The sequence below is a fragment of the Diplotaxodon limnothrissa genome, linkage group LG10 (assembly GCF_057381915.1).
Source record: "Diplotaxodon limnothrissa isolate DT_005_m linkage group LG10, D_limnothrissa_male_GT1.1, whole genome shotgun sequence".
In the NCBI taxonomy this organism is placed as follows: domain Eukaryota; kingdom Metazoa; phylum Chordata; class Actinopteri; order Cichliformes; family Cichlidae; genus Diplotaxodon; species Diplotaxodon limnothrissa.
In genome coordinates this window covers 25,314,780-25,326,972 of record NC_140605.1, presented here as the reverse complement: position 1 = coordinate 25,326,972, position 12,193 = coordinate 25,314,780, and the positions used below count along the sequence as shown (strand labels likewise).

The window sequence follows — 12,193 nt, the reverse complement described above, 5'->3', positions numbered from 1 at the left end:
CAAAGCACAGGCAGAGGGATACGGATGAACGGGGTGTGTGTGTGTGTGTGTGTGTGTGTGTGTGTGTGTGTGTGTGTGTGTGTGTGTTAATCAAATAGGAAATTTAGAATGATCGATTCATTCTAATCTTAGAAAGGTGTCCTAACAATGTCTCACCTTTCAGAAACATCCCAAAAAGCATAAGTGAAGGAAGTCTTCTGTGCTCTGCAACAAAATCCTCAAACCTGTCTCTAGGATCTGTTTATATTGTCTGTAGCCGACAGTCAGACAGCTGAGCTGTAGGCAAAAGATTGGAAAGGACTTTATCTAAAAGAAGGAGTGAAGAAAATAAATATCTGAAGTATAAACATGCTCTCAGTGGAAGAATAACTGTATGAAATGGGTGATAATATGACCTGTTTTCTTTGATACCAAGTAACCGCTGCCAATGATTTGATCTGAGTCTCCTCAAGATTTACATGAGATGGTATGTATATGTCTAAATGGCATGGTATTTATAAAGCTTATAGGTAAGAAACAATAGAGGTGTTCTAAATATTAGGTGTGATCAAAAGGTTTTGCACACAATTCAGGAAGGCCATGTAAATGCTGCAGCAGTAATTTTTGTAATTCAGGATTGTGTGTTTACACCCACACAGCCTAACTAAAATAAGAGACCAGATCATTAAAACAAATGTGTATGCTTTCCTTTAAAAGTCCCCGTGCAAACACAGACTGGCGTTGTTAGTTCAGGGACTTCACACACACATAAACGCACACTACTCTTTTCCCCTCAATATTTCCTTTTGTGCACGCTGTCGGCTGCTTGCCTCCTCATTTCAGCTTGCCAGATTCATCACAGCATGCTGTGGTCAAACTTGTCATGTCCTGTCTGTAAGGTCTTTAGACATGCTCTTGTGACCACTTCAAGGTGCACATTTGTGATTTGCACCATGGAGTAGAAGCAGTACCTTATAAAAGAATCTCCATCAGCACAGACTGGGTGATATGCTGTGGTCATACTCGTAATGCGTCAAAAGGAAAACATTCAGCACAAATTACAAAGACATCTGGGTGCATTACAATGTGCCTGCTTACAGGCATTTAAAATATTTGTTTTTAACAAAAAAGTCTTTGCCTGATACCTAAATTTCAATTATTACCCCATGAAATGATAAACCATTTCAACAGCTTCACTTCTGAGTCAGTGGAGATGCACTAGATCCTTCAAATGTGGTAACTTTTAAAGAAACTTTAATGGGAATCACAGTGAAATTTCAATCAACTATGGGTCTTGCTTTTTTTAAAGATGATATCTGTCTGAAGTTTTCAATGGTATAGCCTCAGAGCATTACCATCCACAGGAAAAAAAAGAAAAAGAAAAATATTTCAAAGCAGAAATAAAGGAAATGCCCAAACTGCTGATTTTATTTTTGGGTGCTTTATCATTTGCTTATTATAGTGAAAAGTTGTGCACTTTTTAGAAAGCCTTCATATGTTTCTGAACCCTCCCATCCAAAAATTCCCAAAAGACACCAGGATGAAGGTTGTAAACATGTGGAGAAGCTACAACGACAGAGGCTAGCGTGGTTTTCATGCTGTTCCAAGCAAGAAAATGGCACATTTGTTATCTTTCCCAACAAAGGGATCTAACCTTGACTATGATGTGTCAGACCTGTGCCAGCTAAGCCTCCCATTGGGTCCAAAGACAAACAGCACATCTGCTAATTAAAAAGAACGCCAGATGGCAAAAACCTCTGTGTAGTTACTTAAATAGTAAGTTTAAATTCACTTTGAGGCTGCAGTAAATCAGTTGCACAGAGTTGTCGTTTAAGATTTTTGATTTTCTAAACCCGATCGATCATCTTTGCTCAAGGAGCTGAACAATATTCTAGTTTCCTGAATGATAGAAGTGGTCCTCTATGGCATCCATATGCTTTTGTACTTCTGTTTTAGTGATGGATGCTGTCAAGTGACCTACAGGAGATCATCTACAGCACAGATTCTATCTAGAATTAAAAATTTACTTTGTTTCAAGTTTTTTGCTGCTACAGCTCTTTGACATCTAGCCAGCTTAGATTGTTATCACTGTGTTTGGGGTTTTCTTGGAAAGACATGCAGAAAAACTGTAAAATGTGTCAACCTTTACTATATCTTTTTCTTTTGTCATCTGCCAGTGGAGCCACTGAAAGGCAGCCCTATGAAGTGTTTTGGAATCAGTTCAGATTGCAGTCCACATCTCTAACCATGCAACTCTACTAATAGGTCAAAAATTGGACACATATATTCTGAACAATAACTACTGAACAATATGCCTGATTTTTTTTTTTAAATTGATTTCATGGAATTTTTAATTGTGATTCATGGAATTTAACCGCTGCCACACACATTTTGAATAATAATATTTAGTGTGCTTGCCTGAAACAAATACTTACTGTGTTTGTTGGTCTTATGATATATCTACTTGTAATGTTCACTTAATCATCTATTTTTATTTTATTTCTTTAGACCAAAGTTCTCTTAACCAAAATTGGGGCAGACCAAACCACAGACAAATTACAAAATCAGCATGTATTATTGATATTTCATTTCCTGTGGAGTAAAGTTCAAAACACCTAAAAAATCAAACATCAAAATCCCATTTTGATTGAGAAAAAGAATGTCAAAATAAAAAACAAAATGCTAAGAAAACAAAAATAGGACGCTTAAATGTATATCTGAGATTTACCATCGTAACCTTTTCGTCTTATCTTTTGTTGGAATCAGAGCACAGCAGCGTTGGATGGTTTTGGCTCTCAAAATCAATCCCTTTTCTTTAAGTCAAAACAAGCATACCCCAAGTTCTTTATCCTTAAGAAAATAGTGTGATCACTTCATAAACAAAGAAGTTTTTTTATATATATATCTTGTTGTAAAAACAATCATTTAAACAAGTCAGACCTTAAGACCACCGTTAAATAACACTTAAGTATGTTGGGCTTTTAAATGACTGCCTTCCAGGTTGCTGCATTTAGGCCTTACCCCATCTTTACCTCTGCTTCTATTATGTAGAAACCAACACACACATACATCTGCTCATACTATACATAGGCACATGCTGAGTTGACACTTGGCTGACCAGTGCAGAACAGAGGGCTGGACCTCCCATTACTGAACAAAAAGCTTGTGGTCTCGCTCCACTGGTGAGGGTGTCAGCAGCTCCCTGTCCACCCAGCCAGAAGCAGGGTAATGGATTGTGTTACTCCTCATTGTTGACATTGCAACAGATCTGAGGTTTAGTATATTCCCATCCTCTCCCTTCTCTCTCGTTTCAATTCTTCTTTTACTGCTTCCCCTTTCTGCTTTCGTCACCTGATGTGTGTCAGATACCTTAACCAAAATCTCTTCAGCAGTGACATTATACAGGTTTTGTTTACATCTGTATATCCTATCTCCTTTGCACTCCGTCAGTGGCCTGACGTGATAAGAGTTTTCTGTTGACTCTATGTGTTACAGAGTGGATTTTCTGGTCAGCAAGTATACTGCTCTGTCACAAATCCACGCATCATGTGTACTGTATAGCTGTTACGTGGATTCAGTTAGTTTTGATCAGATTATACTGCTTCTAAAAAATCTGACCTGTTTTATCTCCATTGTATTCAAGCAAAACGTTTAGCATGTTGCTAAAAGCTTCTTAAAGGTTTGGCAGTTAGCAGGATTTAAGTGTTAAACAAGTTTTTCTTCTTTTTAGTATATTTGCAAAGCCAATTTTTAAGGGTTTTTTAAATCCTACTTTGTTCACATCTGTGTTTGCCATCATAGTATGTCTATTATCCACACCCCTTTTTGCTGGAACAGCACTCTATTATTATAATCTCAGTGAAACATTGTAAAGCCATTTGAAACACATTACATCCATAATATGATAAAACATTTTGGTTGTGAAAACAGCGATCAAAAAAGTGCGCAGGATACCTTTTATCACACAGACTGCCTTGTAAAACATTTGCTGGGAATGAAATGAAAGGATCAGGATGTTCTCTAAATTGTCTTTAATCTGATAATTAATAGTTTGTTTGTTTTTGTTATATTTGTTTTGCCCCTTCTGCATTTTCTACCACCATGAGCTATTCTCCTTTCCAGTAAAGAGGACTAATTTCCCACAATTATTTCTTTGTCCCACACTCTCTTTATGTCCTGCAGGCTGTTGCAACAGACCCTTTTCCAGTAAAGATGCTTTATGACAAATCACATGACCAGGTGTGGGTCCTAACCTGGGGGGACATGGACAAAACCCACCCAACACTTCAGGTAAGTGTGAAGTACTTTGCAGCAGTTACTTTTGATAGACAAGCTAAATGGTTCAACTTAAATTACAGCTCTGGGAATGAGAGGGAACTGGATATTAACTATTAAAGGGACACTTAAGCATTTTGTGCTTTGTTTTGTCTCCTGTCTGCAAAAAAAGACAGGCTATTATTTTGGATATCTTTCTTTAATAAGGAACAGGGAGCTCATCGGTGTCGCAGGCTCGCTTGTTAATCAGTGAACTGTAATCATCGAACATAAAACAAAGCTTAGAGCAGCTATAAAATTACAAAACAGACCTGCTTTTTATCATCCGTCTACACTTGCTTTTTGGTGGTGTGTATTTCTCAACTCTTGATTCGTTCCCTGGGAGAGTATAATCTGCGTTAGCTGTAAAAAGTTTACCAAGCGAGGAAAAACCTGGCTTATAACTAATTGAGCACACTTGTGTGCCAGCGTCCTTTGTTTATGTGATAAGTATTTGTGTGACAAAAACTAATCTATGTATGTTTTAGAGCATTTACCAAGCCAGCAAAACAGCAATTCACAGCTGTGGTGTTGTCGGCTTGTGCCGAGCGTCCCTTTGGGCTGCTGGTGCTGGAGGCTTCACAATTGAGAAATGATCACAGGTGTGGTTGTATTTAATCCACCTCAGGGGATGGGTTGTGACAAGGGAATAGGGAGGAAGATGCAGAGAGGGTCGAGAAGGTGGAGGGAAGAGGGAAGAGACCAGAACTGGCACCGATGGAGGATGATGCTGTTTTTAAAGGGCTGGTATTTTTAGGTCTGCCTGTTTTGCATGTGCATCGGTGGAAGATAGTGTCATGAGTAAAGCTACCAAGGGATCGCACTGTAATCTCTGTAAATGACAATAACATGTTTATTGTTCTGCTTTGTCTCTTTGGGTGAAGGGACCGCATTGTAATTAAGTGCGGCCCTGTTTTCTGTCTTTATGATTTGGAGACGTTTATAAGGATTGTGCAATAATGATACAGTCAAATTTACGTGTGTTTCACTTATTTTCAGTATAGATTTTTTCCCCTACTCCAGTTATTTCTTAAGCTCTCAATTTTTTGTGAAATGGTTCTATGAATAACACTTCTCCAGGATACTGTAATGGGTCCATTTTACATCATTATTTTTAGTTTTAATGTTAGATTCTTTCGGATCACAAGGTGCCACTACGCTTTGGCATCAAAAAGTAGTGAAAAGGATAACTGCCTGTACGTGGGTTTTAACAGTTTTCCACTGATTTATAATCTACATGGCCAGACTCCATATGTGTGCATAGATTTCCAATTTCTTCAGGCTTGCACTTCTTCACAGAGTGTAGGTGCATAAGCTGGAGATGTGTTTTTGTGTAGTTATTCCGTTTTAAGGGGAGCACTCAGTGGTTTTGAACTTCTATCAGAGTTGTAATCTTAAAAACAGCAGAAAATTCTATCAAACAATGTTTTTCATCACAGAAGAAAACATGGTTCTCCCTATTTTAATTTTGAAACAAATACAAAGAGCAGCTTTGCATAACAGCTGTGCAGAAAATGCATTTTTGTTATTTTCATTTTGTTCATTTCCCCCTCTTCCTGCCATGGTTCAGAAGTAATGAATAATTAGTGAACAGGGTAGGAATCAATCAAAAAAATGCAATTGCAGACAAACTGCATAATGGATTGGAGGCCACATGGATCACACCACAAATAAATGGTCTGATAATGTCATTATCATTTGGACTGAATGTAATTGACCTGTTCAGCAGCAGCCTGTCGCTACCAGAGGCACCGCTTCGCTTCGGCAGATCATACATGTGTATGAGTGCGTGTCTCTGCTCGTGCATGTTAATTTGAGCACTCGAGATGTGCGGCTGCACGCAGGTGTGCATTCATCTCAGTGTGTGCGGCATTTTTAAGAAGCCAAGTTTGAGGATGGCTCAGTAATTCTGCAGAAGCACTGAAGAGAACGTGATTGTCAATTCATTAGGGAAGACAAATGGAGGAATCTCTGCCGGGCATAGACAGTCATAGCCTTCCAGACTGTCAGTTCATTCTGTGTTAATGTGCTAAGAAGATATTTAAAACACAAATAGATTTTGTTTTGTTATTTTTGGTTTTGTTGCTTTTTGTTTGTGTTTTCACACACAGCAAAATAGCAACTTTTTAGCCTGGGCTGGCCAAATCAAATGAGTTTTTTTATGCTCTTAATAAAAGGTATTTTAATCCCCCATCCACCAAACTTTACACTTTGCACAATGCAGTCAGTTCTCCTGGCAATTGCCAGACTCATCCATTGGATTGCCAGATGAAGAAGCTTGATTTGTCACTCCATTAAACATGTTGTTTTTAATTTTCCAACCTTAACCAAGCTGCTATTTTAAAGTCTCTCACATATAGGTTGCTTGCTGTTGACCCAGACCATGACTTTCCCCAAAACTTTACATACACCCACTACCTCTGAAATAGATCCGCCACCCTTGCCACTAACCATAATGAAGCTATTTTGAGTCTGACTGGAGGCTTGAGCTTCTTTGCCCTCTCCATACTTGCTTCCTGTCATCTCTTTAGAAGTACTGTCAATTAAAGTAATAAAAGAGGATTTTAATTATTGCAGCAGTGATTCATTACTGTCGCGCCCATAGGGGCATCAGTTCAGAACATTCTGACATATCTTTCTGGAAGGCAAGTCTAAACATATTTTGCTCTTTAATTTGATGGTTCTTTTATTAAAATGTATATGTTTTTTAATTTTCTCAATGCTCATTTTCGCTAAATTTGTATCATGTTTGTAAGAGAATCTCAAGCAACTGTTTCATATTAAAAGAAGTTGACATAAACAATTGTTTGTGTCTTTCAAATGTATGATATAAAACACAGAGTCAAAAAATGCAAATCATTAACTTTAGCTGTTCTTGCATGAAGCATTAATCATGATCTTCTTAGTTTCATTGGACCCGGGGTGTGCTTTATTGCTCTCCAGGAACAACTAGTAACTCTAAAAGAGTGTATTAGCAAAGCACAATGAATGCAGTTGCATGGGGTAATATTAAAATGCCTCATAAAATTTATTTAATTAGCGGAAAAATAATGGAGTATTTGAAGAATGCCATCTAATTTAGACATCACGTAGCTGGAAAAAGAATGAAAAAGAAAAAAACTACACATGGCATCTGCAGAGTGAATGTTGTAGAGAGTCAGAAGCTAACCAAGAAGCTACTTGGTTAGTAGCTTCAAAAATCCCCCTTAGGTGTCAGATAAGCCAGCAAGGCAGTGGCCGAGAAAAACTCAACTGGGCCTTAGTCTTGGTCTTGAGTACATGAATATGAAATCGAGGGATGAAGAATAACAAAAGGAAAGCCACTGGCATTAAGTTGTAAACACCTGCAGCCCACAAACCACCAGAGTTGCCTAATAATACATGAGTAATAGTACACTGAACCTCATTAACTCCCATCATTGTATTCTGCAACTGTTGTAATGACTTTTTGTTAATGAGGACTTGTTTCATGTCTCGCAAGCAATGAGAAACAGGCTGATCTGTTTTGTTAAAAATGGATGAGATATTCAGCAGAGTGGGGGAAAAGAGAGCACTTCTGAGGGGTATTTCTGTAGTGTAGCAAAAGAAACTTAAACTGCTATTTTTATTTCCTTAGATTTTATAGCTCTGACGAAGAAATGCAGTCTTCCCCCCCCACCGGCATCAGGTAGAGGTTTAGCTTCGGAGTTCAAGGCGTAGACATTTCGATTTAACACTTAGCTCTTTCTAGTTTAAAAAATATTCTGTATGCTCTCCAGCAACATTTTCCTAGGTGTCTAAAGAGGAGTTTGCAAACTGAGAAGGAAAACAAGCAGATTTGACCTGATCATGGCAGCATACATGATGAAGCATGTCTCATGGATAAGGTGGTTTATCAGGACTGTATCAAAAGTGGAGGCGCTCTCCGAGCACCTTAGAAGCATGCTGATTCAGTGCCAGCTGTATGACATGAGAGATGGGGCTTTTATTGTGGTGTGTGCTTCTTAGACAACCATCACTAATCAAGATGCTTTACGGAGAACTGAGATAGGGCCGTGCTTCACCAGCTCAAGTCTTATAATGTAGATGTTTATCTGTTTCACAATATATGAGGCTGTCACCTGAACAAGCTCTGATTCTTAAGACCTGACATATGAGCCTTACAGTAATTCCTCTTACAGAAGATAGAAGCAGTGCATTCTGACAAAGCTTCACAGTTTGGCTAAAAGCTGCAAACTAAAGTAAGCATCTGTGTTCAGACATACGGACACGTAACCAGAAACATACATACAACCCTACAGTCAGACATTCATTCTAAGGTGCACACTTCCATACATACAAATCGTTGCCCACTATGGCCCAAAATAAAGGGGAAACGATTAAGGGAAAGCTAACTTATACAATGTGATTGTATAAGTTAGTCGTGCAAAACAAATCAGAGACTGAGCTAACCTGATAGGCTGAGGAAGACTGTGGTTGTGATGATTACCTTTGGTTTTAAAATTAGAGTGTGCTACAGTGAGGAGACCCTGGTTACAGGGTAAGAGAGGCTGGCTGCAGTGATAAGGACTAAGATGCTCTGCTATGTAAGCAGGGACCTGTCCATGCTGAGCTTTATATGTTAATAACAGGATTTTAAAGTGGATTCTGAATTTTATTGCCAGAGAAGATTAGCAAGAATAGGTGTGAAGCAAGTATACGGTTACTTTAACAGTTGTTATGGTACAATAATCACACATCGGAATCCTAAACAACTCGTTAGAATGTTGTTTCTCTTGGTTACAATAATCTGGTTTAAGATCATGTCAGCCTACATAATTCCCATTACGTTTAGTGAGGCATATCTTGTTATAGTGCAGTGCTCTTTTGGGAAACCATGGCTTCTGGAATCCATGTGGATATTGCTCTGAAATTACAACCCAACCTATTTCCAATTGTATGCTCAACAGCAGCAGCAAAGACAGTGAAATGTAACACACCATTCTAAACTCTAATTAGATTTGTGTGGTTGCATGGAAAACAGTTTTCTAGCAAGTGTTGTTTTAAACTGTGAATTGTATAGCTAAAAGGTGAATAGTGTATATTTCCAAAATCTTAGAAATGTTTAATATCAGTGAGTGAATAAAATTTAAAAAAATCTCAAATAGTCCTTAATTAGGAAAATTCCGATTGAAGACCGTGTGAAGTTCGGCTTTTGAAGGATTACGCTGAAAACATTCAAGGGTTTAAACCACAAAAATAATGTATTTGCATTGGTGTTAGATAGTAAATACTGTATTCATTTTACATTTTTCTGGAACTGTCTACAGGTTATTCCTCAAGCCAGTGTGGGTGAAGTACATCATGCCATACGTACAACTTTTCAGAGGGTGAACGACTTCTTCATTCCTCCAACTAACCTCATCATCACTCACGTGAGGTAAATCCGTACCCATTTAGCAGCCTTTCACCTTAAAACAGGTGACCTTATTGCTCTCGCTCATCGTAGCTGTCCCACTAAAGCAAAGGAGAAAAGAGCAAATGAGAATTATAATGAGAACCTCGATGTGTATTAATCACTGCACAAAAATTCTAGAAAGGCTATTAACCTCTTCTGTGAACTTTGCCAATTTAGGTTTGCCTTTGTCTTTCTCAAAAATGAGCCCGCGGTTCACAAGATTGATCTGGAGACCCTTCACCGTGTCAAGACCATCAGCCTAAAGAACAACAGCTGCATCCCAGTGAGCATGGCCTACACACACCTGAGTGGCTTCTACTTCATCCAGTGCCAGACCAAGAGCCTTCTCGCCCCACAACAGCTTCTGATCGACAGTGTGACAGACGCCGTGATTGGGCCAAACCTCAATGTCACAGGCCAGGCTTTTGTGTCACCAGACGGGCGCTACATTGTGACACCTGACCCACAGAGCTCAAAGCTGATAGTACAGACAGTGTCATTCCAAGGGGAGCTGAGTCTGAACCAGGAAATAGACGAGCCTGTGGCGGTCTCTGATCTTGTTTTTCAACCTTCTTTCACGGAGTCCAACCAGCATGTGGCCGTTGCCACCTCGGGCTCAGGAACGGACCTGCTCTTTGCCGATCTGTCCTCAGGCCACATCGAGGTTCTCCGGAGCCTCAAGCAGCCCCTGGCCCCCCAAGCCTGGCCCTGGGGAGGCCCTAACAGAGTGGTTGTCTCCAGTGGGTTGTTTGGACAATATCTGGTGACACCATCAGCTGAGTCCCTCTTTGTTCTTAATGGCAAACAGAGAACGCCGCACTGTGAGGTGTCAGACATCAAGAGAGGCAACACAGTTGTCTGGGTTGGAGAGGTATGAGTGACAAGGAAAAACAAAAGTGAACAAGATTTAGAATTAGGGGGAAAACGGAAAGATCAGGCCAAATTACCTATTATTAAGATTTATGTGAACATAAGTTGTGGACTCAACCCTGGGACTGAGCAAGAGAGAAACCTGCCTGGGTTTGTTGTAACAAAAGTACACGTAAAAATAGAGAAAATATTCCGAAAATCTGTTGTGATATTTATATTGGGAGAAAGTGTCAATGCCGTTCAGTGCAACAGTGATCTATGTGCACTTAACTATACAGAATTGTACATTATTGCACTTCCTTCCATGTTATCACAGCAAATAGATACCTGAAGAGGGGTTATAACAAACTATGAACTATGCACAATGCTCACTTTTTTTAGACTAAAAAGCGTTCCAGTTTTTGTTTATCTCAACAATGTTTGTCGTTTTCACCAGTGCCGCATATAATCACCACAAACTGTCTGTCCCGTCTGCCTTTAGTGTCCTGAGTGCGTGTCCTGAGTCCTTTTAAAAGCTACCACCACCATCTGTTTACTCGCCTTTGTCATGGTATTGTACTGTATTCTCCCTCTGAAAGCTTTCATTCTCCTAATGCTGGCAGAGGTTGGCTTTATACACGTGTAATACCCTTATTTACATTGTCTGTCCAAAGAGCTCAATTGGTCCGTTAGCCGTCGACAATGGATGTTGCAGTGGAAGCCTAGCCTGAAATGAAAAGTAGATCTTTTGGTCTCTTGCAATGTTATAATCTGTCCCCTGCTGTTTCACATTTATTCTGAACCTGCAGTACAGCTCTGAGCTGTGAAGCCTGATTCCCTTATACCACTTAGCAGATTCCCTCAGGGTAATGACTCCAGTTTACACTGACCCATATGCTGAGGCCAAGCCAAAGTAGCATCAGTGCTGCTATCTGACAGGCTGTGAGCATTTGTAGATCTCCTAAGAGAGCCGTGCATCAAGATCAAACAAGTCAGGTAGACTAGACACTTCTCACTTGGTAATTAGTGAGAGAAAAAACTTTCTGGAAAGAAGTCACGCATGTACACAAAAATAAATTCTATATTTCAAAGTCTTGCAACCTGTTTCAAAAGTAGGGATACATTTTGACAGCAATATGTACTGTATTAAACAGTTTTCCTTTTTTTCAGGAATATTAATTGTCAAATTGCAAAAAGTACTAAGTGTGTTTATTACTTAAACACTGTATTCCTACTTTTGAACTAAAAAGGCTAGAGTGTCTGTCTGAGAGCAGCAAGTGAATAAACACCAGCAAATCTCCATCTGTCAAAATAGCAGATATTTCCTATCTGTGGTTGAACTGCATCATCTTCTGTGTAACTACATTTTCCACTTGCACTAATCATCATAATGATGATCCATTAGCAGCAATATAGCGCTGCGGCTTCTCTGCAGATGTAATAATGCCATCAAAAATTACTGGAACCATAAAGTCTCTTATCATTCCTGGCTTTTCATATTAGTGCCAGTCTATATATGAATGCAGAGCTTGGACAGCACTTTTGATGGTTTTTACATAGTAGATGAAAATTGGCTACAGTTTGGGGGTAAATACTTTTTTTTTTTTTTTGCCTTTTTGTCTTTGTGAGACTTTT

At 39.1% G+C, this 12,193-nt stretch overlaps 1 protein-coding gene across 1 annotated transcript in view; it reads left to right on the top strand.

Annotated features, from left to right (window-relative positions):
* Window positions 1–10,586, top strand: part of fstl4 (follistatin-like 4) — a 215,420-nt gene extending 204,834 nt beyond the window's left edge. Inside the window, exons 13-15 of the mRNA XM_085363999.1 lie at window positions 4,162–4,269; window positions 9,582–9,691; window positions 9,887–10,586. Coding sequence (XP_085220125.1) covers window positions 4,162–4,269; window positions 9,582–9,691; window positions 9,887–10,586 — 918 coding nt within the window. The remainder of the gene's footprint in view (window positions 1–4,161; window positions 4,270–9,581; window positions 9,692–9,886) is intronic.
* Window positions 10,587–12,193: the final 1,607 nt, after the last annotated feature.